This window comes from Perognathus longimembris, chromosome 9, assembly GCF_023159225.1.
Source record: "Perognathus longimembris pacificus isolate PPM17 chromosome 9, ASM2315922v1, whole genome shotgun sequence".
Lineage (NCBI taxonomy): Eukaryota > Metazoa > Chordata > Mammalia > Rodentia > Heteromyidae > Perognathus > Perognathus longimembris.
In genome coordinates, this window is record NC_063169.1 from 69,778,416 (window position 1) to 69,804,129 (window position 25,714).

Consider the following 25,714-nt stretch of genomic DNA (forward strand, 5'->3'; position numbering starts at 1 on the left):
TTGCTCAATTTTGTCTTCCATCTCTGCTGTTATTCTTCTGCATAATTGTGTCTAATTGTGTCTATTGGAAATGCTTTCTACTGGGAACTTTTATATGGTTTATTGACTTTTAATTTCCAATATTTGTGTGTGTATACACACATATATGCATATATATATATACATGCATACACACATATATTTCAGAATCGGATTATTCTGTTGGAATTTCTCATTCATTGTACAAACTTTCTCATCTAGTTTTTTTTTGTTGTTGTTGGTTTTTTTTTTTTTTTTTTTTTTTTTTTTTGCCAGTCCTAGGGCTTGAACTCAGGGCCTGAGTACTGCCCCTGGCTTCTTTTTGCTCAAGGCTAGCACTCTGACACTTGAGCCACAGCGCCACTTCTGGCCATTTTGTATATATGTGGTGCTGGGGAATCAAACCTTGGGCTTCGTGCATACAAGGCAAGCACTCTTGCCACTAGGCCATATTCCCCAGCCCCCTCTCATCTAGTTTTTGACCTCACTTTCTTCATTTGAGTAAGAGTTTGTGTCCTCTTTGAAGCTGTTAATCTTTTTTAAAAGTAGGCTTTTGAATTCCTTGGCATTTCAACCATTCCAGTATCTTTGGATTTATTTGCTGAAGAGTTATGAGCTTTTAAAATTATTTATCGTTATTTAAGAGTTGATAGGCAGAGGGGTTACAATCACATGAGCCAGTAAATGAGCAATGAGTACATTTTTTGAACCATGTCTCCCTTTTCCCCTCCCTCTCTACCAGTTTTTCTCTCCCTTCCCCTCACACAAGATGTACATGAACCTGTAAAGGCGTTACACTGCTTTGGGTTTTCATAGTTCTTGTGTTTCCAGGTTGAAATTTGCACATTTTTTTTTTTGTGATAGCCATCGCTTCCAATTTTATTCAGTTGTCTTCTTAAGTAAGCAGTCTTCTCTTGAGAACTCAATCTCCACAACCACTTGAAGAAAACAAATTGAAATGACAGCAACACCTGTGTCCAACTGGCTCTCTGTGTGGGCTGAAGGCCAGGAAGGTCAAGGGTCTGTTGTCAGGGTCAGAGCTGTGTTCATTTCATCAGTGCTCTTTCTTTTCGTTTCTGGAGCTGTTTCTGTCCCCACAGAGCTTTGCAGCCTTTGGTCTGGCATCCCCCCTCGCATTCCAGGTCCCTGACCTGCGCTCAGCACTGGAGAAGGCTCAGGCGCGTAAGAAACCGCATGGAGCAAACCAGAGTACATTCCAGTCTGAGAGAGAAAGAGAAAAGAACCCCCAAATGAATATACTTGTAACAACAGCTGGGCATCCTTCTTTGCTAGCTGCAAGTCTTAAAACCTACTGTCTTAAAGGAGAGGTGAATACAGTCATGATGCCCACCCAGTGTTTGCATGTGAAGTGGAACTGGATAACTTGAGGGGAGGTGGAGGCAAACAATGGAAGCAGTGACTCCGAGCAAGAAGCACTGTACTCAAAAACCACTATGTTAAATTGAAACTCCCCTGTACAACTAGAAAATGTCTCACCGTCAGGAGAACGGTTTTTCTGCTTTTATTATTACTTGGTAATTAATGTTCCCCTGGACTATAGAACCATCACTTGAATAAACTATAAAATAACATGATCAAAGTATATTCACAATCCAAGATTAAGGTATTTTGTATATAATCATATGTGTAAAATCTGTATACGGTGATGAATAGGAACAGTAGGAAATTTCCACTATAGCTCCAGAAGAAAGACATTCTGGGATCTGTCTGTAATCAGATCTTCACTATATGTATATTTGGTGCTCACATAAAGTTATTAAACAACATCAATCACTTACAGATTTCATAGGTCCTAAGAGTTGATGATAATGTAGGTCATTTTGAGGCTCTCATTTTAAAACTCACCAAAAAATTGAACATCTTTGTAGCTTTCTTTGAGTTTGTATTTGCTATTAAGAGGAGGTTAGAGTTACAAAAGGGACAGTGTTAATATTTCTATATTTATCCCTTTTTATGAAGGATGGCCTGAATATTCTGTTTCACTTTAAAAATCTAACGCTACAAATGTATTTAAAGTTTTGTATCCAGGAAATTGTTGCAGATTTTTATCAAAGCTTGATTAAAATAGAATCAGACACAGAGGGGGGCGTGGGAACAGACACTACTGGGAAGCAGATTGTGTTAGGTCTCCCCCACACAACAGCCCTTCCCCCCTTCTTTACCTGCCTGAAACCAGTAATCACCTGACTGCCAATCACCTGACTGTGAGCCAGCAAAGGACCCCAGGCTCTGAGGTCACTTCCTCATCTGCTGAGGTCACATCCGGGACCGCCCTAGGCCACGCCTTCCTCGGACAGTGAGAGGGTCCCCAGGCTCCGAGATCACTTCCGTATCCCTGTGGTCCTGCCTCCCGCCTTCCCTATATAATCTGGCTCAGCACAATCCTCGCTCCTTGTCTTCCTCTCACTTTTTCTCCCTTTCTTTCTCTTTCACTTCTCTGCTTCCCTTCCTCCCTTCTTCCTTTCTTCCTTTCCTCCTTCCCTGTACCTCCATCATGTGTAAGCCAGCCTTTTGCTCTCCCTCCAAAAAACTCTCTTCTGCCTGAACCATGTGGCGGGCTTCCTTTCCAGTCAACCTTCCAGTGTGCAGTAAAGGGGGAATCCACACTCCAACATTCCTAATGAATCATGTTATTCTCTTCTTCCTTTGGTTAGTAAGGATTTATTCGTTGTTACAGACATCCGCTTTTAAAATCTCTGACTCTCTTTGTCACACATGGATGAGACTCAAATTCAGGCTCCACCCTACCACTTGACATACGTAGCATGTTTATTCCAGTCGATTTACTCCAGTCATATTTCTGGAGCACGTCTATGGCTATAGTAGGTCCATTTATACTTAATCTCTTCTACCAGTTCTTATGGTGAAGCCTCGCAAGAGAAATAGGTTGTTTGGCCCTTTTTTTCTTTTAAACTTTTAAGTAGTTGTACAAAAGGGATTCAATTCAACAAGTCAGATTATGAGTATAATGCATCTTGATCAAATCACCCATCTGGCTTAATTCATTTTTTAAAGTTTCCTTAATTCTTCTTATAGTATGTTACTGTCAAAAAGTCTGATGACTAATCTTATAAATGAATTAACAATTCGGTTTTATTTTAATTTTTAACAGAGCTAATAACTAGTTAAAAATATAGCCTACTGTTGGTTTTTGGTGTATTAAATTCGACAAGACTACAGTGCTCCTTGAGTCTTTTCTTATTTTTGAGAATGCTAACATTTTGTGCATATTCCATAATATTGTGGGGATTTATATATGTTGAATCTATTTTGCCCACCTCTTTTCATTAATATTAAAATATTCAAATCCTTTTGATCACTCTGTTAACATTTAGCATTTGTTTTTGTCCTGGTCCTGGAATTTGAACTCCTGGCCTGGGCGCTGTCCCTAGGTTGCTTTTTGTTTATTTACTTATTATCAAAGCAAGCACTCTACCACTGGAACCACAGCTCTATTTCCTGCTATAGTTAATTAGAGGTAAGAGTCTCAGCCCAGGCTGGCTTCAAACCAAGCTGCTTAGATCTCAGTCTCCTGATTAGCTAGGATTACAGGCATAAGACACCAGCATATGACAAATTTTGATATTTAAAATTTCCTCAGTTTTGCCTTTTTCCCTTATAAACTATTATCTCTATTTTTCTGCACTGAGTTCATTCCAATAGTATGCATTTGCTTTCTTTTTTTCTTTCCTATTTTGTTTTTGCATTGCAAATTCTTTTGTGAGTTCTGTCACTTCGTTTTGAAATAATAGTTCTGGCATTTTAAAGTATCTTCTATCTTTTAAACGTTATTTTTATCTTCTTTTGGAATAATAGCTTAAAGTTCTTATACTTTGGAATGGCTTCATTATCCATAAAAAACAATATTATGCACCCAATTTTTAAAAAATATTGTAAAGGATTTCACAATAATCCTTTTCTGCTTCCCATCACTTTGGGAATGGAAGTATTGATGAAGATGCTCTTCTAGTTTCACATCTCTGGAGCCAGCCCCTCTTCTGTTTCCCTTATTACAAAGCAGTTTTGTTTGTTTGTTTTGCTTATTTTTGTGATACTAAGGCTTAAGCTTAGGGCCTGGCACTTGCTAGGCAAGAACTTTGCAACTTGAGCCACATCTCTGGCTCTTTTTGACTTTAATTATTTTTCAGATAGAATCTCAACCTTTTTGCCTCGTCTACCTGATATCCAGGTCCCCCTCTTACCTGCATCCCTTTCATGGCCAGGATTACAGCTTTGTGCCACCACACCCATCCCTCACGCCTTCTCATGAACTTGGATCTGTGCGTGGCCTTCCGCCCCGCGCCGCTCCCTCTGCCCCAGTCACTCTTTCCCCCTCTCCTCTGGAGATGTTGCCGCCAGCTCCGACCGGGTTCCGCTCCCGGAGCATCTTCCTGGACAGGAAGGGGCGAATCTTTGGTCCAAGGGCCTTTTCCGCCCGTGTCTGACTCTCTTGCTTTTCGGGAACTGAGCGGGTACAGTTCTCGTCTCTGTGTTTTGTCCACTTCGCTGTTCATCACCGGTGGCGGACGCTCCTGACTCCAGGTTGGTGGCCCCTGCTTGTCCCCGCGTCCTGCTGCACTTGGCTGCTGCCTCGGGGGTTCGGTGGTCAGCAGGTCCTGCCCTGGGTCCCTGGAGGCCTTATGCAGCATTGCGTCGCGACTTCTGTGCAGAGCTTTTGCTGTCGTCGTTCTTTTACCTGTCCACTGCACGAGGCGATTGGCAGAGGTTAAGGAACTAAGCCGCCATCCTCTTCCCTCCATTTTCCCCCTTCCGCCCATTGACACTGATGCCCACGTGAAAAGCAGCAAGAAAGGAACAGGTCAGGTTCTCCGAAACAGCGAAACCCTGGCTTCTCAGCTAAAACAGAGTGAGGGGACCGCAGCAAGTGCTGATACCTAAGAGAGCCCTAGTCATGGGAAACACAGAGGTGTTCCTCCCTTCAACGGTAAGGCTGGCGGCATAGAGGACACGCTTCTGTCCACACCCGTTTGGGGAATGGTAGACTCTGAAGGCTGACTGCCAAGCACACAGGCCAGCTGTTCCAGAGTTTAATTAAAGCAGCTTTGATCATTAGCACGAGTTGTTTATGAAGGTGAAGTCTTTCTTTTGCGAACATGCAGGTCACCTTGTCAGTTACGGGAGAGAAGAGAAATCCTGTGATGAGCATATGGAGTTCTGCGCTAATTATTATTACAAAAAGTAAAAGGACTTGGAGCTATTGCTCTCGACCTGTCTTTCCTTCTTTCTTGCCTTCATAAAGACAATAAAAATAAAACTAAGTCAAAAGTGCATATTCCCCTCCCAACCTGACTTCTGCAAGTGGTGGAGGAGGCGATTGAGGTTGGGACATGGGCTTTATTTACATGTTTTTGGCTGTGAATTGCTAGGAATGAACCAAACCCATGTAGGCAGCGGATACTTCTGGAACAATGAGCCCGGGCCCGAGGTCCCACGAGCCCTCGCAGCGCCGCCCGCCCTCTCCGAGATCTTCCTTGATTCTGCCCTGTTTTCACTTCCAGTCACCGAAAGGCGAATCACCCCCATGGACTCCTTTTTCTTTCCAATTCTGCTTCCCATGCGTTTCGCACATAGCTCACCATTGCTCAGCAGTGACGTTCCGCAGTCCAGGCTCGGCATTATAACTGTTATAAAAATGTCACATTTGGAGGGAAGAGCCGTCCCCTGCTTTTGATTGCCCAGTCGCGCTAACAGACCTGTCACCATCAATCTACAGAATGTCTACAATTAACTCTCACCGTCTCCTCCAGCTCCTCGGTGCTGCCACCCAGGCGCGCAGCCCCCTCCTTTCTTACCGCCCTCCACGGCGTCCAGATCTGATTCAAGACCCCCTGGGCTCCCGCTAAGCGTGCACCCTTCTGCTCCTCCATGCTTGTAGACGATCCCAGGAGTCATCCGCAGGCCTCGTCTTGCGTGCTGCAAGCGCTCGTGGCAGGCTCTCACCCGAGCCCGCCCAGCCCCCCTTCCCCGAGCCTCTCTGCTTCCTGGGCGGCATACAGGAGCTACTTCCCAACTCGGATAGCCATGGCCTGTGCCCCACCCTCTCCACAGAGCTCCTCCCCCGAGCCCAGGCCCCGGGGATGACATCATCAGTCACATGGCCCCCAGGGGAGAGGCCAGCCGCTACCTGTGTCCAGCAACACCGGCTTCTCCTCCCAGCCCCATCATTCGTTCCCTCGTTAGCTCCTCTTCCTTCAGTAGCTCCCCATGGATCTGCCCCTAACCATTCTTAGGATGTTCCCATTTAACAATCTCTTGCTGGAAGATGTTAGATTCAATCTAAGTTTCTCTCTCTCTCTCTCTCTCTCTCTCTCTCTCTCTCTCTCTCTCTCTCTCTCTCTCTCTCTGGTCCATAGTTCACACAACAGCCTGTTTATTCTCCAAAAAAAAAAAAAAGAAAATAGATTCACCTTCTCAGTTCACTGGTTACAGTTTTCCATTTCCATGAGGATCGGTTTGAAACTCCAGCCATCCTTGGTGTCTTCCCGCAAGCCCCCCTCTGGCGTCAGCCCGCTGGGCACCTCGCCTGCTGTCTCCTCCGGGGACGAGGCTTTGTGCCTCCCATCTCTCCGAGCTGAGGACCACTTCTGTGACACAGCACATCTTAATTGCCTTTTCCAATTGTACCCTCATGGCACAAGGCCGCCTGCTTGCGAGGTGGTACTCTACCGCTGAGCCAGCTCATCAGTCCTGTAGAATCAGCTTTAATGTGCCAGAAATATCTGAGTTCTTCCTTCAGGAAATTATGCGTGTGTGTGTGTGTGTGTGTGTGTGTGTGTCTGTGTGTGTGTGTGTGTGTGTGTGTGTAATACTGGGGCTTGAACTCAAGGCCTTGAGCTGTCATTTGGCCTTTTCACTCAAGGATGGCTCTCGACTGCTTGAGCCCCACACAATAAATGATACTTTTGGCTTTTTGGTAACTAAGTGAAGAATCTCACAGACGTTACTGCCCAGATTGGCTTCAAACTATTATCCTCACATCTCAGCCTTCTGAGTAGCTAGGGTTACAGGTGTGAGTCCACTAGAGCCCAGCTAAGACATTATATTTAGTTAACAATACTGCCATAAACAACTGCTGCTTATCTGTTTAATAGGCTTATTAGGGCTCCTCAAAACCGTTCACTATTCTGAATGGCCCAGCTGGATATTCCAGTTGGGAAATACGGGAAGGAAAATGAACTCCAAATACTTGAAGAAGGATGTGGATAGAAACTCACCTGTTCATTTCAACTTCCCACGGCTGTCGACTGAGTTCCTACTGTGTGTACTAGGCGTTTGGCACTGTATTTTGAATTGGAAATTCAGTGACCAGCCAAGGTGGCTTCAGTCCCTGTTGTGCTGTAGACTTGCAGTCTGGTAGAGACAGCCACCAGAGAGACAGGTTGTGTCACGGCTGCCGAGGAGAAGCGGGCCCTTGGGAGCGCGCGCTGGTTCACATCCGCTCTGCACCTCACCCTGGTTCTTCTCTTGTTGGCGATGGCTCGGGTGACCTTGCTGGGGTAAAAGCGGAGTCCTCACAAGTGGAGAGCAGTACCGAGCCAGCGGAGCAGCCTCGTGGCTGTGCTGGGGAAACCGGGGGGCCCCTGGGGGGCCCCCGGGGGCTCACAGGGAGCCGCCTCACCCCCACACGGCGCCGGGAAACACGGAACTCCAGCCAAGTGGGCCACACGCCAATTTTAATTACCTGCTCCAGTGACTCCTCCATTATTACATGTAATGGAATTAACTGTGGTGCTGAACCCACACTTCGGTGGATTATTTGCCATTTTCCTCACGGTATCCAACATTTAAGAAATCTGTGAGGCAGGTCCGAAATTTAGGAATAATGAAATATTCTCAGATTTGTCCTGGATCATGATCACTTGTAATAAATTGACATTGAATTGGCTTAAGTAATTTCGGGATTCTATTACTTTGAGATTTTCCACCTGATATAAACAGAAGGGAACAATTTTTGTGTGTGGCCCCTTCCTGAAGGAGCAACATTCTTGATAGTTTTTTTTTAAAGAAATTATTTTCCTTATTTTTACCTTACTGAGGTATTACAGTGAATCTAGATCTAATTTTCTAGTAAATGAATAGTTAACACCTCCACTTTGCTCTCCAGCATGTCTCCTTTTCGTGTGCAACTGTTCGACACTCAGTTCAAGGCTCTAAAGGGTAAAGTGTGGCTTGGCAGTGAGCATTTATAATCTCAAGTGTGAGGCTTTGGCTGTGGTTTGTAGCGCAGGGTCCTCAGGCCCCCCATCTCTTGGATTTCGAAGGAAGCCTGAGGCAGGTATAAAGGAGCCAGCCTGTAGTCAGGCCCAAGGCTCACCTGCAAAGGGGCCAGTTAAGAGCTTAACATTCGTAAATTCAGATGGATGTCCCTTTTAGGTAAGTTGTAACAGAAAAAATAATCAATTTTCGCAGAATCGATTTGATAAGCAGGAACAGATGAAGGTTTAGCTCACTGAAAGCACTGCATAAGAATCCAGAAATTAGAAGCCCAGAGGGAGAAATTATATGTACTTATCTGGTCTATATCCTTCCATTCAGACAGCAGTCAGCTAAATCTTTCTTCTTCCTGCATTTTTTGACAAGAATTGAAGTATGGTTCATTCCCACCCAAGCCACACAGCCATCTGTTTTCACAACTAGCCACAGATAGCATTTAATTATATTATCATTATATTTCCCCCAAATTATTGTGATGCTGGTTCACTATTACTACTGAATATTATATGTGACCTTTCCAATGATTAAATCTCCCTGATAGAACAGTTTTACAGTAGGATTCATAATGTGTTTGATTTTCTTAAAAGGCAAGAAAACTCGATGAAAGCCAGATTATCAAAGAACTATAAGAAGTGATGCTCCAAATCAATCTGACCCCTGCCAGCACTCCTGTGAGGTGACCTTATTGGGTACGTTAGTGGCAGTGCTGGCCCAGGGGACCCCTTGTGGTCTCCTCCCACGTCTCCCAGAAGAACCCCCACTCCTGTGAGCACTTATCACACTTATCTACATTCTTTACTCGTTCCGTGAGGACAGGGGGCCGCTCTTGTACCAGGAAGACCAAGTCTGGCACGTGGGAGCACCCAGGGAGCAGTGGCTGAGTAGACAAATGCGGAATGGCGTAGGCCGTGGGCGGGCTGGAGTCAGGCCTGCACAGAGGCGATGCCACCGCCGGGCTGCTGTTCCCCTTCCAAGGACCGTTCCCGGCAGGAGAAGTGCTGGGATTGCTCCCCTGCCGGAGGCCTGGCGCATCCCACGAGGACAGTGGAGACACGCGCATAGGAGCTCATACAAGGGAGCAGCGTCACGCGGGCCCAGTGTCCACACCCCCATCTCCCCGTGCTTCGCAGCTCCAGCAGGAAGGTCAGGACGGTGCCTGCAGCTTGCAGGCAGGTCGCTGGGTCTGGATGGAAATGCACGTAATTGGAGAATGAGAAATTTGTTGTTGTTGTTTTTATCTGGGCTGGAAAGAGAGTGTGACTCCGGTGGCATCTATTTATTTCATACAAGCTCTGCTTGCAGGCATTCTGCGTTTATCTGGCGATTGCAGAACATTTTCTTCTCAAGGTTCATCTGACTGCTCTTGCTTTTTTCATCTTTTAGTACTGAACTGATCTAATTTCTGTACAATATCACGTTCATTATGCTTGAAAATTGTGCTGTATTTAATGATGCAAGTAAATTGAAAATACAGACTAAAACCTGGGAACGTTTCTCCCTTAAAAATCACTTGCAAAATCTCAGCTGGATTTTCAGAATTCATCCTCATGGCCCTTTGTCCAAGTTATGGGAGTGTTTTCCAAATCGTTGTCCATGTACGTGTTTTAGCCTCGTGTGAATAGAAAAACGAATCCAGTGCCTTACACTGTCACCCCTGGGTTCTCCTTCCCTTCGGCCTTCATAGGGCACCGTAAGGCAAGCCCACAGTGAGAGGCCCCGGCCCCGCCCGCCTCTCCCCAAGAAGCCTCGTGTCGGCGGTAAGAAAGCACGTGCGAGAAACCGCGTGCGGTTCCTTCCCGGCTTTCCCACGGGTCAGGGGATGAGGACGCCTGGAGAGCGGGGAGCAGGCGCCCCAGGGTGCGGGGCATGGGGCGCCCAGCGCCCACCGAGGAGGATCAATGATGTCTTCTTGTGTCTGGAGGTCAGCAGCCCTCCTCGGGCGGCACCTGGGCGCACGGTCCTCCGCCTCTGTGTCCCCCGGCGGAACCTCCATGGCTTCCAAGCCGGCCCTTCCTGCTGCGCCCAGCCGGGGTGGGAGGGGAGGGCGGGAGAGGAGGGCGGGAGAACACGCAGGATGCACCCAGGCAGGCCCGGCGCTCACGCCTGACACCCCTCCCCCCCAAGGCGAATGGGGATCGCTGAGTGCTGAACCCCAATGAAGTGAAGAGAGGCTCCATCAACAGTTTCCTTGTCCCTTCCAGGTAGTGAGCCAGGGCATTCGTAGGAGAGAAACGCATGAACGAGTAGTCATTTTAATTAAATAATGGGCACGTTCCTGTGCGTCTTGTAAGGTCCTTTATTGTAGGCTCTAGATCTAAACTCCACAGGCTCATGAATCTCCATATCGTTTGACTTTCTTTGTGTCAGGCCGTTTCTTGTAGCTTAAAGGCAGCTTTGTCAAAATTACGGAAGACCTCCAGGCATCTAAGGGTCCAGGGGCTGAGTAGATTGTGACTCACACCTTTGAAAGTCACCTTTTGATTCCTCGGCATCTCCATCAACAGGTGGAGGTCACGGTCAAGTGCATGCTATGGCTGCCCTTCCTTCTGGGAGACATGCAGCCGGGGGGAAGAGGGGAGGCGAACTCCTACCCCGCAGGGCCTGCCTCTGACCCCCTGCTCACCTCTGCCTTCTGCTCTGTCACTGAGGAAAACTGGCTCCACAAACATTTGAAGTCTAATTAGCTGATGAAAATTCTCTTGTTCTATATGTCACTTATGTTATTGAAAATGATTCCAATAATGAAAGATATGTGTACTGCTTTCCTGACTATGAAAGTCGATGTCTTTACCAGGGCCACATGCTTACTAATCTCAATGATTTTTCTGATGCCTAGTCTAGTCCCTCCAATTTCAAGTCTTGCTTTTCATGTGATATAATGATTTTCTTATAAATTCATTGAGCCCATCATTTCACAGCAACCTGACTGTGGTTGATATCCCAAAGGTGTCTGTGTCCTCATCTCTAGAACCTTCACAGCCAAAGGGCAATGCAAGACTGGTTACATGACGAGCCCGAGATACAGGGTCTTGGCTTGTGCAAGAAGGAGATTCTGTATGAGCCCAGGGGATACAAGAAAGTCAAAGACAGAGTCAGTGTCACCATGACAGCAGAGGATAGGGCATCACTGTTGGGGGGAAAGGGACATGAGACAAAAAAGGGACATGAGATACAAAAGGCAAGGAGGATGGATTCCCCGGGCTCAGCCTCCAGAGGCAGCAGGGCCTTGCCCAGACCTCGCACTTAGCCTGTCAGATTCATTTTGGACTTGTGCCTTCCTGAGTTTAAGAATGTGTGTTCTTGGAACCCAGTGAGAGTCTGTGTGGTGTTCTACTTGCCATTGTCGGTGAATAGCCAGGGTGGGGAAGCTTCTTCCTGGAATCCAGTATGGCCTGTGGGGACGGCTTTCCTGTTTCTCTAGGCTCCTGTCCACATGCCACAGTGGGGCCTCCGCAGGTGGCTGTCCCCGCCTTTATCCCCAGGGGATGGGGTGGGAGGCCGTGGTGCCAAACAATTTCATGCTTGAGCGATTTGAACTGCTTTGTTTGGGGAAGAACGGTTGAGAGAAAGTTTCCTTGCCTCTCAAGGAGATACGAAAGGAAAACGTTGCTCCTCTTTCTTCTGCTTTTGGATGTTAGGATGCTTGTAGTTGTGGCATCAGTTCTGTGATGGGGAGCTGACTCCAGAACCTTCAGCAGGAAATAGGAGGGAGGAGGAGCAAGGGGGAAGTGACTGCGAACAAGAGAAGGCCAGAGAAAAACGAGAATCATGTCGATGATAGAAATCAAAATAGTTGTATGACTAGAAGGAAAATGAATTCCAATAACTTAAGTAAATTAAACTTTATTCATTTCCTGGTTTGTATCTTCATCGTTCTACATTCAGTTCTCGTTACCTCACTGAGAGTGAAAGAGATAAGATCTGGTTCTGATTTTAAATGCGTAATGGAATTAATACTGTGCACAGCTTCTATTAAACCGAGTCTGGGATTCCATGACCTGAGCCATGGGCCCAGCCCGACCCCCGCTCCTTTCCCCCGCGCACAGAATTACCCAGTGTTCTCTACAGTGCGGCCGGCCGCAGCGCACAGACTCTTACCGTTTCTAAGCGTTCTTGTTTGCCCCACTCTAGGCTGTAAGGAGGAGTCAGGCCATGCTTGTAAAGGGCTGTGAGTCTAATGGCGGAAGTGCTCCGGGAGTTGGCATGGGTACCCTGTGGGCGGTAGCCCAGAGCCTGCAATGGCACAGGAAGTAAGAGTGGTCATAAGCTGCGCCTTGTTGGGCACATTTTGTGAACGGCAAGTTGAGGAAACAAAATGAAATCAAAAATCTCCTTTCATCTGAGAAAAGAACAATGAGCCTAAGTAAGTTAGGATTGATGAGTGAGCGGTTCAATCACTTTCTGCCTTTGGGCGAGTCATTTTACCCCAAATAGAATTCTGGGTCTCGCTTGTGAATCCAAAGGAGATGGAAATGAAGGCTTTAAAGCCACACAAAATGACTTGTTATCCCAGATGACTAAATCTAGGAGGGCTGAAGCCAATACTTGCTTGACATATTTTGTGGAAATTTCTAGAAACCACACTGGACTAGAAAATATTCTGATCTAGAGGAAGTTAACTGAGAACAAACACATTCATTCACTCCTTGTCACATCCATCCACCATCTCTTCAAATCTACATAACAGACCCTGTGCCAGACATGATACTGGGTCAGATATAAATCCAAGACACAGGTCCTAATGAGAGGTGAATTGGGAACAAGTCTGTGCCTGTGTGCTGCCGCAGGGCACAAACTATACACAAATCATGGGAACACTCTTGTTGATCTATGGCTCTTTCCCTGTTCCTCTGGAAACTCCATTTCCACTCTGGGAAGCTGGGAGGAGGTGGGAGGAGGAAGGAAGGAAGACTCGGGGCCTATCCTGTCCCGCCCCTTCACTTCCTCCACTCCATTCTCTCCTCCTTGGTTGGAGCTTTGTTGTCCTCTCTTCTCTCCCATAGCTTTCAGTTTGGGAAAGCCATGGACGCAGAGTAGAGGCCTCTGTCCTTCTATCGTTGAGGCCGCCCGGGCTGAGCTGGTTCTTTGTTCTCTTTCTGTTGGTGAAATCTGATGACTATTACTTGTTCTTGGCTGCCAGCTGACTCCATAGCTCAGTTGAGGTGGGTGTTGGATGTGCCATCTTGTGCCTAAGAGTGTTCCCCTCAGCCTGTACTCTAAGGAAGGAAGTACAGCCCCAGCCCCTGTCCTCTGGGAACACGCTCAGGCAACCCAGGACTGTGCTCCATTCTCACTCCACCTGCAACATGCACGTGTGAACACGTGTAAACACGTGTGTCGCTTCTGCCGTGACTGCAGTGCTCAGCCGCGGGGCATGCTCTCTCCTGTATCCTCTTCATGTCTGGGACACACCTCTTCCTGCTTCTTCCTAGAAGAGCCCCGAGGGACCTAACCCCATATCAACAGATAGGCAATGGTTTGAGTACACATTTAATAATTACTCACAGAATCATGATGTGTGTAGTGCTATTATAGTAAGGTGGCGGCAACAATTAGCATGTACTGGGCAGTGTTCTAGATGGCTGAATGTTCTAGATGGATGAATTAGCCTATTGTACTATCTACCACAGATGGGTGAAGTACGGCTGCTCCTGCCCCTGGTTTCATGGGGAATCGGATGTGACTTGGCAAGTCATATAACTTACTTGTGGCAGGGATAGTATTTGGACTTAGGCTCCAAAATCTATACAATAAACTATATGCTGTTTTGTGCGAAAGCTATCGCTTTTCATAATGTTTCATTAAGAATAAAAAGATAAACGCAAAAAGAGAAAATCCTCCAAGAATACTGAAGTTGAGGGTGTACTCGCCACCAAGGGAAGAGCGTGGTGCAGCTGGAACTCCAGATGTGGAGTAGAGGGTCCTCAGGCTGAAGCTCCCAGCCTGCGAGTGACTTGGGCAGGGGGGCTGCGCCCCGGGGATGACCAGGAAGGGAGAGGGACCGGGTTGGGGAGATTACTTGAGAATCTGCCCCCTGAGTTGTTTCTGCGTGCAAGGTAACCTCTGTACCATGAGCTCATGAGTGCAAGGTAACCTCTGTACCATGAGCTCACGCGTGCAAGGTAACCTCTGTACCATGAGCTCACGCGAATTTAAGAGTGAACACCTGGTGGATGCCGACCATGGATCACAATTCAGTGGAGGTGACAGAACAGAAATAGGGCTATCACCATAATACATGTCCAAGAGCAGCAAATGCCAGGTACACCAGTGCAGCTGGATGTGGTTCTCCTGAGAGAGGGCAAGAGCGGGGCCCAAGGACACTTGGAACACAGAGGCCGTCACATTTGGAAACCATAAAATCTGCAGTGTATATTACATGCTAAATTACACCACCAGTGAAATACTTTGCAGGTTTGCTAACACGCTAATAGCCAGGGGAATGGACGCTCTGTAACCGCGTACCTCCACGCACTTTGTTCCCTCCCGTCTTGAGACAGAACGATCTGTTTAGTCTGCAGTTTAATTAGCACCCATAGGAGGCAGGTGAGGCCAGGTAGCAAAGGTGAGCACCCGGGCCGACCTCGCCGAGCGTGCGAGTGGACCTGCAGCTGGCTGCTCCCAGCTGGAACATGTTGGCACAGCTGGACTTAGGTTAGGTCCACAGAAAATTAATAACCAAAGGCATCAAGCACGGTCTAGAGAGCCCCAAAACAAAGAGAATAGGTGAGCCACGAAGGCTTTTGGAGGGGGGCTGCTGAAGAGAAAAGCAAAGACCCCCCTGAAGGGCAGGGCTGGGTCTCCTCTGTCCCCCAGTAGGGCCAGGTGTGCCGGGGAAAGATGCTGGCGTCTCAGAGCAATGAGACTTCGGAGAACCACACTTCACTTCTGTGCTCTGCGGCCTCTCTGCCCCTGAGGAAATCCAGGCCGAGGTTCTCCATCTTCCTAACGGTGCCTGAAGAATGTACAGTAACCGTTTTCAGAGATTATGACTGAAGGTACCCGTTTCCTAAGTTATAACCTGGTGTACTGATTTGATTGTTCAACGTGTCATTGCTAGACAATGTTAAATTATCAAAATAACCTCCATGTAATTACTGGGTTTGCTATTAACAATAATAATAAAGCTGGGTGCCTGGGGCAAAGTTTAACTCTGAAGGCAGAGGTGATTTCAGAAGAGAGTTGCGAGTACTGGGCTCTTCGAATTCTCACGGAGAGGAATCTCCAAGGTGGAGGTAGCCTGTGACCGAGTGTGTTAGTACATACAGCAAATGGAGGACAGGAGAGGACACACCCAGACCCAGTACAGGCAGGGGAACAGAGGCCGAGTGCTCTGACATTAGGAGCGTTTCCTTCTGGTAAAATAAGGCAGGGGGTTAGCTCGAGCATTTCTTTCGCTCAGTGCCCCTTTGTCCAAGGCACCTGCCCGAATCCAATCAGCCCAGAGATATTAAGTCTGAGAGAATAGGTAATTCTGACAACATAGACTTCTGCCTTCTGCCTCGTTTAGTGGCCATGCTTCATAAAAAGGAGTGGACGGGCCACTTAAAGGTGGCACGCTTGATCCGGAGGCCCAGTGATGAACAGAAGCCAGGACAAAGGTCGGGGTGGGAGTCAGCACCGCCCCAGTCAGGGAAGGAGTGGAGCAGAAAGAAAACCGCTGGGCTGCTCTTGGCGCCCGCCCGCCGGGCCCTGTGAGCTCTTAGTTCTGCATCCTTCACCAGTGGCTTTAAACCTAAGAACAGGGGTCGTGGGGGTGTACCAACACAGAACGTTCCTTCTCTCCCCAGTACAATGTAAAGAATATGGTAAACTGGAGAACTAGTCTGATAGCTACAACTCCCAGAACAGGGGACTGGGTTGCACTTACCTGTGGTGCCCTGGTACTCCGCCATGTCCGGGTACGGTCCTCCGCTTTCCTGATCACGCCTCCCGGCTGCCCAGAGAGGCCCACGTTGCCTCTGCCCTGCTTTCCAGGAGACCAAAGCACGGAGGGGAGCCTGCTCCGTGCTCATCTTGAGGGCCGAGGAGCCGAGAGGTGCCTTGGTGTGTACACCTCGCTGACAGTTTCCAGTTTTGAATTTTATTTTCAGTAACTTACTGGAAGGAGAGAAGGAATTAATGTCATGTAGCGCATGTTACCTAATTCCGTCCTTCCTGCAGGACGCTGTCCTCAGAGCGAGAGTGTCACTGATTCATCCTTCCGGTAGACTTCATATTAAAGCAACCGACCCAAGGACATAAGTTCTGCTTCGCTAATGGCTTTCTCCTTCTTTGCTACCCATGGACTCCACCTAGGACCCAATCCAACTCCATCACAGCTCACCAGTAATTTCTGTTGTTGTTTACATTCCTGATTTGAAGAAAGTCTGAGTATAAAGAGCGGCAATAAGTTAGAGCCTACCTCTACAAACTATACAGAGTAACATGTAGGCTAGTGTGAGGGAGAGAGCACGGCTATGCCACGTGATCCGCATCACCTGACCCCAGCCAGTCCTGACCGGTTTAAATCTTCTCCCTTGGTCAAATGCATTAATATTGCCAATGAGTGTCAGTGGCTGAAGCCTGTCATCCTAGATGTTTTGAAGGTGCAGCTAGGAGGACTACAGTCCAAGACTAGCCTGAGGAAAAGTTTGCAAGACCCACTTTCAATCCATAGTTGGGCTGAGTGACGCATTCCTGCTATCCCAAGTCACAGGAGATGCTGAGATGGGAGGATCATAGCTCCAGGTTGGGCAGAAAGGTCTGAGAGACTCTGTCTCCACAAAGGCAAGCCAGAGGCGGTGGCTCACATCTGGAATCTCAGGAAGGACAGGAAACCTAGGGAAGCAGATTGGGGCTCAGGAGAGGACCCGGGCAGCCTATCCCAGACCTCACCAGTGATGTGGGGATCGGGGGGTGGATCGACAGCCTCAGTACCACCGCCAAAACAAAACAAAACGGCAGTCCTTTATCTAATTCAGGGGTAATCTTTGAAAAATAATGTGATATGTTACAACTAAGACCAGTGGTAAAAAGCTACAAATAGTGTGTTTCTAACGGTCTCAATTCCCAAAACTCATCAGGACTTTCCAGGCCTGTCATATTCTTTTTGCTTTTTGTTTTTTTAACACTTGCTACCCCAAAATACAATCATTCCTTCTTTACTTTTGGCCACATTATACTATTTTGGCATTGAACAGAAATATAATAAGGGAAAAACGTTAAGGATGTATTTATTACTGTATAAATCTTGCATCTTCGTATGTCTCTCTGGGTAAAATAATACTATTTTTTAAAGTTTTAAGAAATTCCTTTAACTCTGACAAATGGTGGATAGTTGGGATGTTCAAAGCTGCAGAACATGAGACCTTCTTTTTTATTTATTACACCTGAAAGTATCAGTCACTGACTGCTACTGCTAGGAACACACAATTTCTGGATAATAAAGGTTAAGTGTGCATAAATTCTAGATCTGCTTCAACTGACCTTTAGCTGTCTTGTTAGCATTTTGACAGAAACTTAAAATAAGGTTATTCCACAAAATAATTTGATTCTCCATCCCCAAGTTCTGATCTGTTACTCTGTAATTAATATCTCCTAGCTAGACAGAGCCGTCAGTATTTGTGGTAAAGTGGCAAGCCATCCAGCTTGGGAAGGATTGGGGCAGACTCTCCATCTTCTGAAATGCCCATCTCTCCATCTGTGAGCTCGGTCAGCGTGCCCGTTAGTCTGCAGAGGGTTGCTCCTCTCTTGCATGTACATTTGTCAATCATCTTTTGTCATTTTCTCCATACAGTCTTACAATCAGTTGTTAGTGTTGTGACTTTTCTAAGCATTTTCTCAGGAGGTGTTAATTGCCTTTGGTCAGGTTGTTCTCTTTAGTTCAATGGTTCTTATTTAGCAATATTTTCTGAACTCTTTGACAAAGCAGAGATGCTTTCAGATTCCCCAGACATGTGTGGACAGCCATGTCTCCTCAAGTGTGCTTGCTTTGTTTTCTCCCTCCCTGAACTGGAGACGCGTTAGCCGGAACCCACAGCACAAGGTGGAGGGGAAGGGAGGACAAGTGTCCTCCTCCCAGCCTCAGAGGGAGTGACAGCAGGGTTCTCTCATGAGGGGACCTCATTCCTCTTGCTTCCGTGTGAACATGCTGTTGAAATGTCTCTTTGTGCCCGCAGGGCAGCGTGTTTGGCTCTGGCTTTATCACATTGTTGGACTCAGCTTCCCCATTACAGTACTTTTGTGTCCGTGGGGGTAAGCTGTTCATCTGACCTTAGTGCCAACGTAATGTCAGCCTTGTACCCTGAGTTATGTAGCTGCCCTTACTTTTCAGTTCTTAAAACCAGTCCTTAACATCTTGTCATTTCTGGAATGATTTTCCCTTTGATCTAAGGATGACTCCAAGGTATCTCTAGATTTCTAAATGGGTGAAAATTAAAAGTCAAACTGTAGTTTAGCTCATGATTTTTTATTTTGTTTAAATTTTTTCCGAAAGTATGACATGTGAGACGGACATTCTGCGAGTTCTTGATGGTTCTTTTGTGACCTCGTACGTAACTCTGTTTGCTAAATGACTCCACCTACATTTGCGAAAAATCCCTGCTTTCTCTGTCTGATACCCACAACGTAGAATAAGCTTCATGTTTGTAAATTTTATATGAGAAAGTGAACAAATTACAGGAATAACTTTAAAAGCTAGGAAAGTAATGGAACGGTAACTAACCTACCAGATATTGAAATCTGTTAAATAGTCGTGATGATCAAACCAAACCATTACAGGTTCATGAACAAGAAAGGCAGGCCAGTGAAACAGAACAGAACCCCAGGAAACAGGCTTGATCACAGGTTGATCTGGGGGTTTCGGTCAGTGTTTGTGGTGACAGCGAGCTGCCCAGCCCGGGGTGTTAGCCGTCCACCAGGCCACCGGGGCCCCAGGGAGCATGTCATGGCTGAATGCGCACCTCGAGCATCAGGCCCAGAAAGGTCAAGCTGTTTTAAATGTATAGAAACCATAAAAACACTCTAGCAGATCATTACAAATGTTCCTTCCTAATTATTTCTATTTATTATGCCACAAGTTTGGGAGAAAATCTTCCTAATGATGACTCGAACTTCAGAACTCACAAAAGATTAATAACTTCAAAAGCATAAAAAAAGCTTTGCATGGCAAAAAGAAAATAAATGTGAGAACTCCTACCACACACAAAAGACTAATCTCCCCCTAAGAAAAGAATTATACTAAGAGAGGAGGAAACAAAAAGAAAGCCATTGCTTCCAAAGAAGAAAATGGCAAAGGATGTGGAAATACAATTCACAGAAACGGCTGTACAAATAGCTTTCAGAAATACACTTAAAGGGTGATTATGTTCACAGTAGCAGCAGTGTAAGGTAAGGCAACACGGTATTACCTAGAATAGTGTTAAGAATCACACTTTCACTGCATTCTCTCTGGATAAACAATGGGAAAACAGGCACACATGTTTTTTGTTGATGGGAATGTAGTCGGTAGCAACTCAATGAAGTACCGGTTGGCAAAACTGTCAAAATTGAAAATATACACATGCTTTACTAAAGCATTTCCTCCCCCAGGAGTTTATTCTGCATCATGCTTACCATTTCTTTCTACTATACCTTTACTTCCCACCTTTCTTTGTCAGTTTTAGTGTGCCCCTTCTAAACCAATACATAACTAAAGTGCAGTTTTCCTTTTTGACAGTTTATCTTTCAACAGAGGCTTACATATATATGTACACACACCACACATACACACACACACACACACACACCACACACACACACACACAGCCAGCTGCTCAACTATTTGTCTCTTGCATCTCACTTCTCTTCTTTAGTTCCACCTACGCTTACACAAACTTTATCCTTTGGTAAGAATGATCTGTAGCATAGGAAAATAGCTTTCAGGGTGGGTCAATGGCATTTAATTTGTCTTTATTTTTGAGCAGTAGTTTCACTGAGTTGCATTGTAGCTGAATAGTTTTTGTTCTTCTAAACAGCTAAAGAATTTTACCCTGTCTCTTGGATTATTTCTTGTTAATTAATTAATGAGAGATAAAGTCAATTGAATTATCTTAATCTTTAAAAGGATTAAAACTCATGAAAGAAGTCTAAAAAATATTAACGTCGATCTAATGTTGATCCTTCCGATGTAATCCGTCTTTTGTTTCTAAGTTGCTTTTAAAACTTTTCCTTGTCTTTGAAGTTCAGTGCTTTTTCTGGAAGATGTCTGGAGCTTCCCATTCAGTGTACAGACTGTGTCTTTCTTCAGCTGTGGAAGGTTCTTGACCATGGTTTCCTCAGATACCACTTCCTTTCACTCTGTCCTCTGCTCCGCGGCCCCGGGGACGCGGGAGACCAGCTCGGGGGGACGTGGCCTTCTCTTCTGTTGGGGTCCCTCCATCTGCACATCTGAGTCCTGGCTGTGTGAGCCAGGCCCCCAGGGCGCCCTCTGCGACTCCTATCTGTCCACCCTAGCTGTCACCCTACGACCGCCGCGGCTGCCAGGCCTTCGTGGTGAGCGCGTCTGTGGCGAAGGCTGCATTTTCTGCATAGCCGTTCCATCTCCCGGAATATACTTTCATTTGGATTCCAGCAATTTCTTCTTCATCATCTGAAACTTTATTTCTTGGTTTTAGTCTAGCTGGATTTTAATTTCTTGGAGAATGTGCCATTGTCCTTCTGCTTTATCAAAGAAGTAGGAAGAGACCACCTGCGCCCCCCACCCTCAAGCCGGCCCTGTGCAGGTGTCAGGTGGACCTGTTACTTCGGCCACTGCTGGGTTTCCCTGAGCTCACGCCAGGTCATCCGGAGGCCCCCTGGGCCCCTGGGCTCCCACCGGCTCAGCCGGTGGCTGGACCGCAGCGCGTCTCTATGTCCCTGAAGCTCCTGAGCCCAGCTTTTCCTTTCGCACGGTTTGCTGTGTTCACACTTGGTCCGGGTTTATGGATTCACATCAGCCTTGACCACAGTCTACTTCTTTTTTTATAATAATATTTTTTTCATGCTAAATAAAAAAGCCATATTTTCAGAATCCAAAAATAATCTCATTTTCTCCTGTTCAAGTTGTATCTTCAATGTACTGAAAATATCAAATGACCTAAATTGTTTTCAGTTTTTTTCCTATTGCGTCTGTGACACATGTAGAACTAATCTATCTATGTGTGAAACATCACACATGTCACATGCTGATAATACTAAATGCCTACAAAATTCCTTAGTCAACTCGAAATAACTCAACATCTGGGCCAGGGGTTTAAAAATCACTCTTGAAACTTTATTTTAGAAATGCCATGTGAATACATAATGTATTAATAGATTATACTTTTTCAGGTTAGTTTATGATTCCAAACAGTATCCTCTGGAATAATTACTATAGCACTCATAGTAGCAGATACTTTCAATGGTATTTCATTCACTAATTGATGTAATGATATAGAAAGTATAAGAGTCAATCCCTGGTTAGAATTTTTAATGCACTTATTAACCTCATTGTGTTTCTGACCTTTTGGTATAGCATTACTACCTTACACATCTGTTATGGGGTAAAATAGTATGCTTCTTAGACTAAATCAAGTTAGAGTGTTATTGCTTTTGGCCAAAGGTCACTGAAAGATTTAAAGATGGACTTAGAGGCCCTATGGTCTTTAAAGAGCTATAGAATATAATTATTTTTAAGGATTTTGTCCATGAAAATACTTCATGTTGAATATCAAGGTAGTCATTAATCAGTTATCTCTGTGTAATTTTATCTGGTATTTCCTTTCATCCTATGTCTCAGTTTTCTCTTGATATTAGATTTTATAAACTTTGGGAAAGATTACCCAGTTTTAAAGCTACTACTTTTGTAGTAATACTTAAGAAATATATAGTATTTACCACTAAACTACCTGAAGAGCAACAAATTTAAATGACTAGAAAACATTTATTACTAAATAAGCCCTAAGAATGACTATTTCTTTTTTGTAAGTCTAAAGGAACCCAAGTGGTCAGCGACTTAGAAGTCCTGTAGAAATGTAGGAACAGTCATTGTAGTATGATGGATGTCTACACACATAAAGAAGGCATCTCCTCATTTATTTCTTTTTCAAACTTTAATCTTAGATTACTCTCAAAACCAAAATTTAGACTTTTAAAATGAAACTTTCTTGTTGTTACTGCCAATATGTACATATTGTGATATGTTTTGTGATGCTACAAGATGCCAAAACTTTTCCTTTTAAGAGTTTACAAGTAGACACAGAAAGCCAATTAAAATCCCCAGTGATTCCTACCACATTGAGGAATGTACATTTCCAGAAGACCATCTTGATTTTCCATTAAAATATTCTGGGTTGTGAATAGACACTGCAATGCCAACAGGAGCATAAGAAAAGCACTTTATTTGAGGCCTATGTAAATTTGCAGAGTATATGAATTTACAGAAGCTCCTATATTCCCCTTGGGTGCTGGTTGATGTGAGAGCCCATGCCTGCTGAGCACAAATCTCAGAGAGGAACGATGCAAAGGTCAGAATTAAAATCCCTCACTCACCTCTCCCGAGCCGAACACCCTTGGACACAGTGACACACTCCTTGAATAGAGCTTGAGAAGTGTAATGAACTGGGGACAAGGGCTACAAAGACAAAGGACAAAGGGCTGAGGTGGTTATGGGAAGTGTAGAGAAAGGACTTGAGGGAGATGGAGAGAGCCGGAGGAAAGAGAAAGGCCTGCCAAGGACCATTGACCTCTCAGTTTCCCTGTGCTGACGCCTTCCGGAGATGAGCTTACGCAGAGGCAGTAAAGGCTAAGCTAGGGCTTAAGAACTGGAGTCTGAAGAAGGCCGAGAGCCATCTGAGCTTCTACCCGCACATGCAGCAAAGCATCTGAGGGCACAGTAGAAGGCAGCTAGCTGTCCACAAGCCAGGGCAAGCAGCCTCAACCCATACAAACACTAGCAGCGTCCCGTCTCAGGCTTCCCTGCCTCAGACCTGTCAGGAAATAGACACCTGTGTTCTAAGCTTTTAGTTACGATGTCCTGAGCTGATTAAACACGGCCATTCAAGGAAAGCCCCTAAGGGCTGAGGAGGGAGGCCCAGAGTCTGCAGAGTGCTGTGCAAGTGGAGAAGGCAGCAAGAGAGAGCTCACAGCAAGATGAGGGCAGGCCAGGCTTTAAGGGGAACTGGGGCTTTACCGGGAACCATGCCAGGCTGAGGGGCCGAGTGCATGGGGGAGAGAGGAGGAACGAGGACGGCACCCAGCCTTGCATAGAAACATCTCAAGATAAAATCGCACGTCAGTCATCTGATTAGGAAATTCTCACCTTGTCTGAGTAAGATAACTATGTTTGAGAATGCTAGAGAAAGCTGAGGGATAGCCACAGTAGGACATTTCAATAGTTGTCTTATGGTAAAAGTCATTGCAAAAAAAAAGAAAAGAAAGAAACCCAAAGTTAAAAGAAAACACCACAATCTACCCAGCAAAACTGCAAAATAGAAAGTCAACAGTAAATGAACAGCACCAACCAGAGCCTGTAGGATGACACAGAAGTTAAAATAAGAGCAGCTATAAAAGCGAACATAGCAAACGAACATGAAAATACAGACTCTTCCATCAGATGGAAGCACCAAATGTAATGATTTGACAATGACAGGGGACACGTGGGAAAGTGCAACAAGGGACTGAAAGAGAGAATGAGCAAAACACATCCAAGACCTAAGTAAAAAATACAGTACTCATGGCACTTTCATGATGAACTAAGATTACAAGGTAAAATCACAGATAACATTGTACCATTAGTAGCTGAATGATGGAGCAATAAATATTTCAAAGTATCGAAGATAATGTTCTTAAACATCTTGAGGTGGACACAAATTCTTGAGAAAATTAATATTAAGCAGCTATCCCTTATCCTCTGGCTGAGCCAGGTAAATTGCACACATTTACGAGGAATACAAAGTACCTCTGAGGTGTCTGTAGGCACTACCAGTTGGGGGTTCATCATTCCAAGCCCCAGTTCCAGAAAGTACATGGATATGAAGTCTTTCCCGGCTCCTGGTGTCTGCCCCCACCCCCCCGCCGTGTGCAGGTGCATGCGTTCATGAGCACATTGCTGATAGGTCTCCTGCCCTGCAGGGGGCGGGAGGGGGGACACTCCATTTAGTTCGTCTCAGAGCAGCCGAGGGTGGTCTGTTTTCAGTCACTCACCGTGGGCCAGCAGCTGGGTACTTGGAGACTCCAGGACGCTGAGGGGGGAGCCAGAGGTCCTAGAAGCCCCCCCATAGTGTGATGGGGGAGTGTCTCGCAGGTCTGGGTGGGCTCCCCACTTAAGCGGAAGGTGGTCACTGGAAGGGAGCCGGGGAGGGGGGTGTGAGCCCCAGATCCCCTCTCCTGTGCTTGCGGGTGCTATCGTCTGGCTGAGCCGGAGGGAGGGCTCCGTTCTCTCTGCCGCGTGCTGCCGGCAGGTCAGCCTGGACCTCCCCTCCCCGGGGCGGCCCGGCCAGCGTAGCACCGCCGAGCCACCCTCTATTTTCTCAGCTCTAACTCAGTCCCATTCCCTGGCAGCGCTGGCAGGTACCGCAGAGGGCCGGGGCCGGGTCTCCGGGCATTGTAGATGCCACGGGTGTGAGGAGAGAAAGACACACGCCCCTCTGGTTCCTAGAACAAGCGGGCCAGGGGCAGATCTGGGTGTGAGGGGCCCATTCAGGTTCAGCTCACTTTTTGTCTCCCCCCCCCTTTTTATTTCTTGATGGCCCCAACACCACGCTTGCCATGCACAGCCTAGGGAGTCACGTGTGCCCCTCGCTGTCTTATTGATCAGGTCTGAAAGAATCCAGGCCTTCCCACTGTATAGTTCAGGTACAGAAAGGTGGGTTCTGTGGCTCATTTTGGCTTAGTGCCCACATCCTCAGTCCTGCCACTTTATTCTGGGATGTCTGTTTCTCAGCATGCTGATTACAGACTTCTTGACTCCTTTCTAATATCACATGTGTACCAAATAGTAAATATATGTATATATATATATATATATATATATATATATATATATATTACTATGTCCCCAAAGTAGGTTCTATGTGCATAAGACTCAAATGACTGAGATCTAAAGGTCAACCATTTCACCCCCTTTGCCACGACACTGGAGGCCTAATGACGCGCAGCTGCCCCACCCCCACCCCACGCGGGGCAGAGCTCGGAGCTGGTCGGGCGGGGCGGGGCCCGGTGGCTGTTTTCACCTAGCATTTCTTCTCTCTCTACTTCCAGGTAGAAATTGAGAAGCTGGATTACCACCATTATCTGCCTCTGTTTTTTGATGGGCTGTGTGAAATGACATTTCCCTATGAGTTCTTTGCTCGGCAAGGAATCCACGACATGCTGGAACACGGGGGGAACAAGATCCTACCTGTCATTCCACAGCTCATTATCCCGATAAAAAGTAAGTGAACAGGTGAAAAAAGCATCGCTC

The 25,714-nt window shown here is 46.2% G+C and overlaps 1 protein-coding gene across 2 annotated transcripts in view; it reads left to right on the forward strand.

Annotated features, from left to right (window-relative positions):
* The window catches only part of Pacrg (parkin coregulated), a 353,738-nt gene that overhangs the window by 162,078 nt on the left and 165,946 nt on the right, over nt 1-25,714 (forward strand). For both annotated transcript variants that reach the window (XM_048354410.1, XM_048354411.1), the window contains exon 3: nt 25,513-25,684. In XM_048354410.1, coding sequence (XP_048210367.1) covers nt 25,513-25,684 — 172 coding nt within the window. The remainder of the gene's footprint in view (nt 1-25,512; nt 25,685-25,714) is intronic.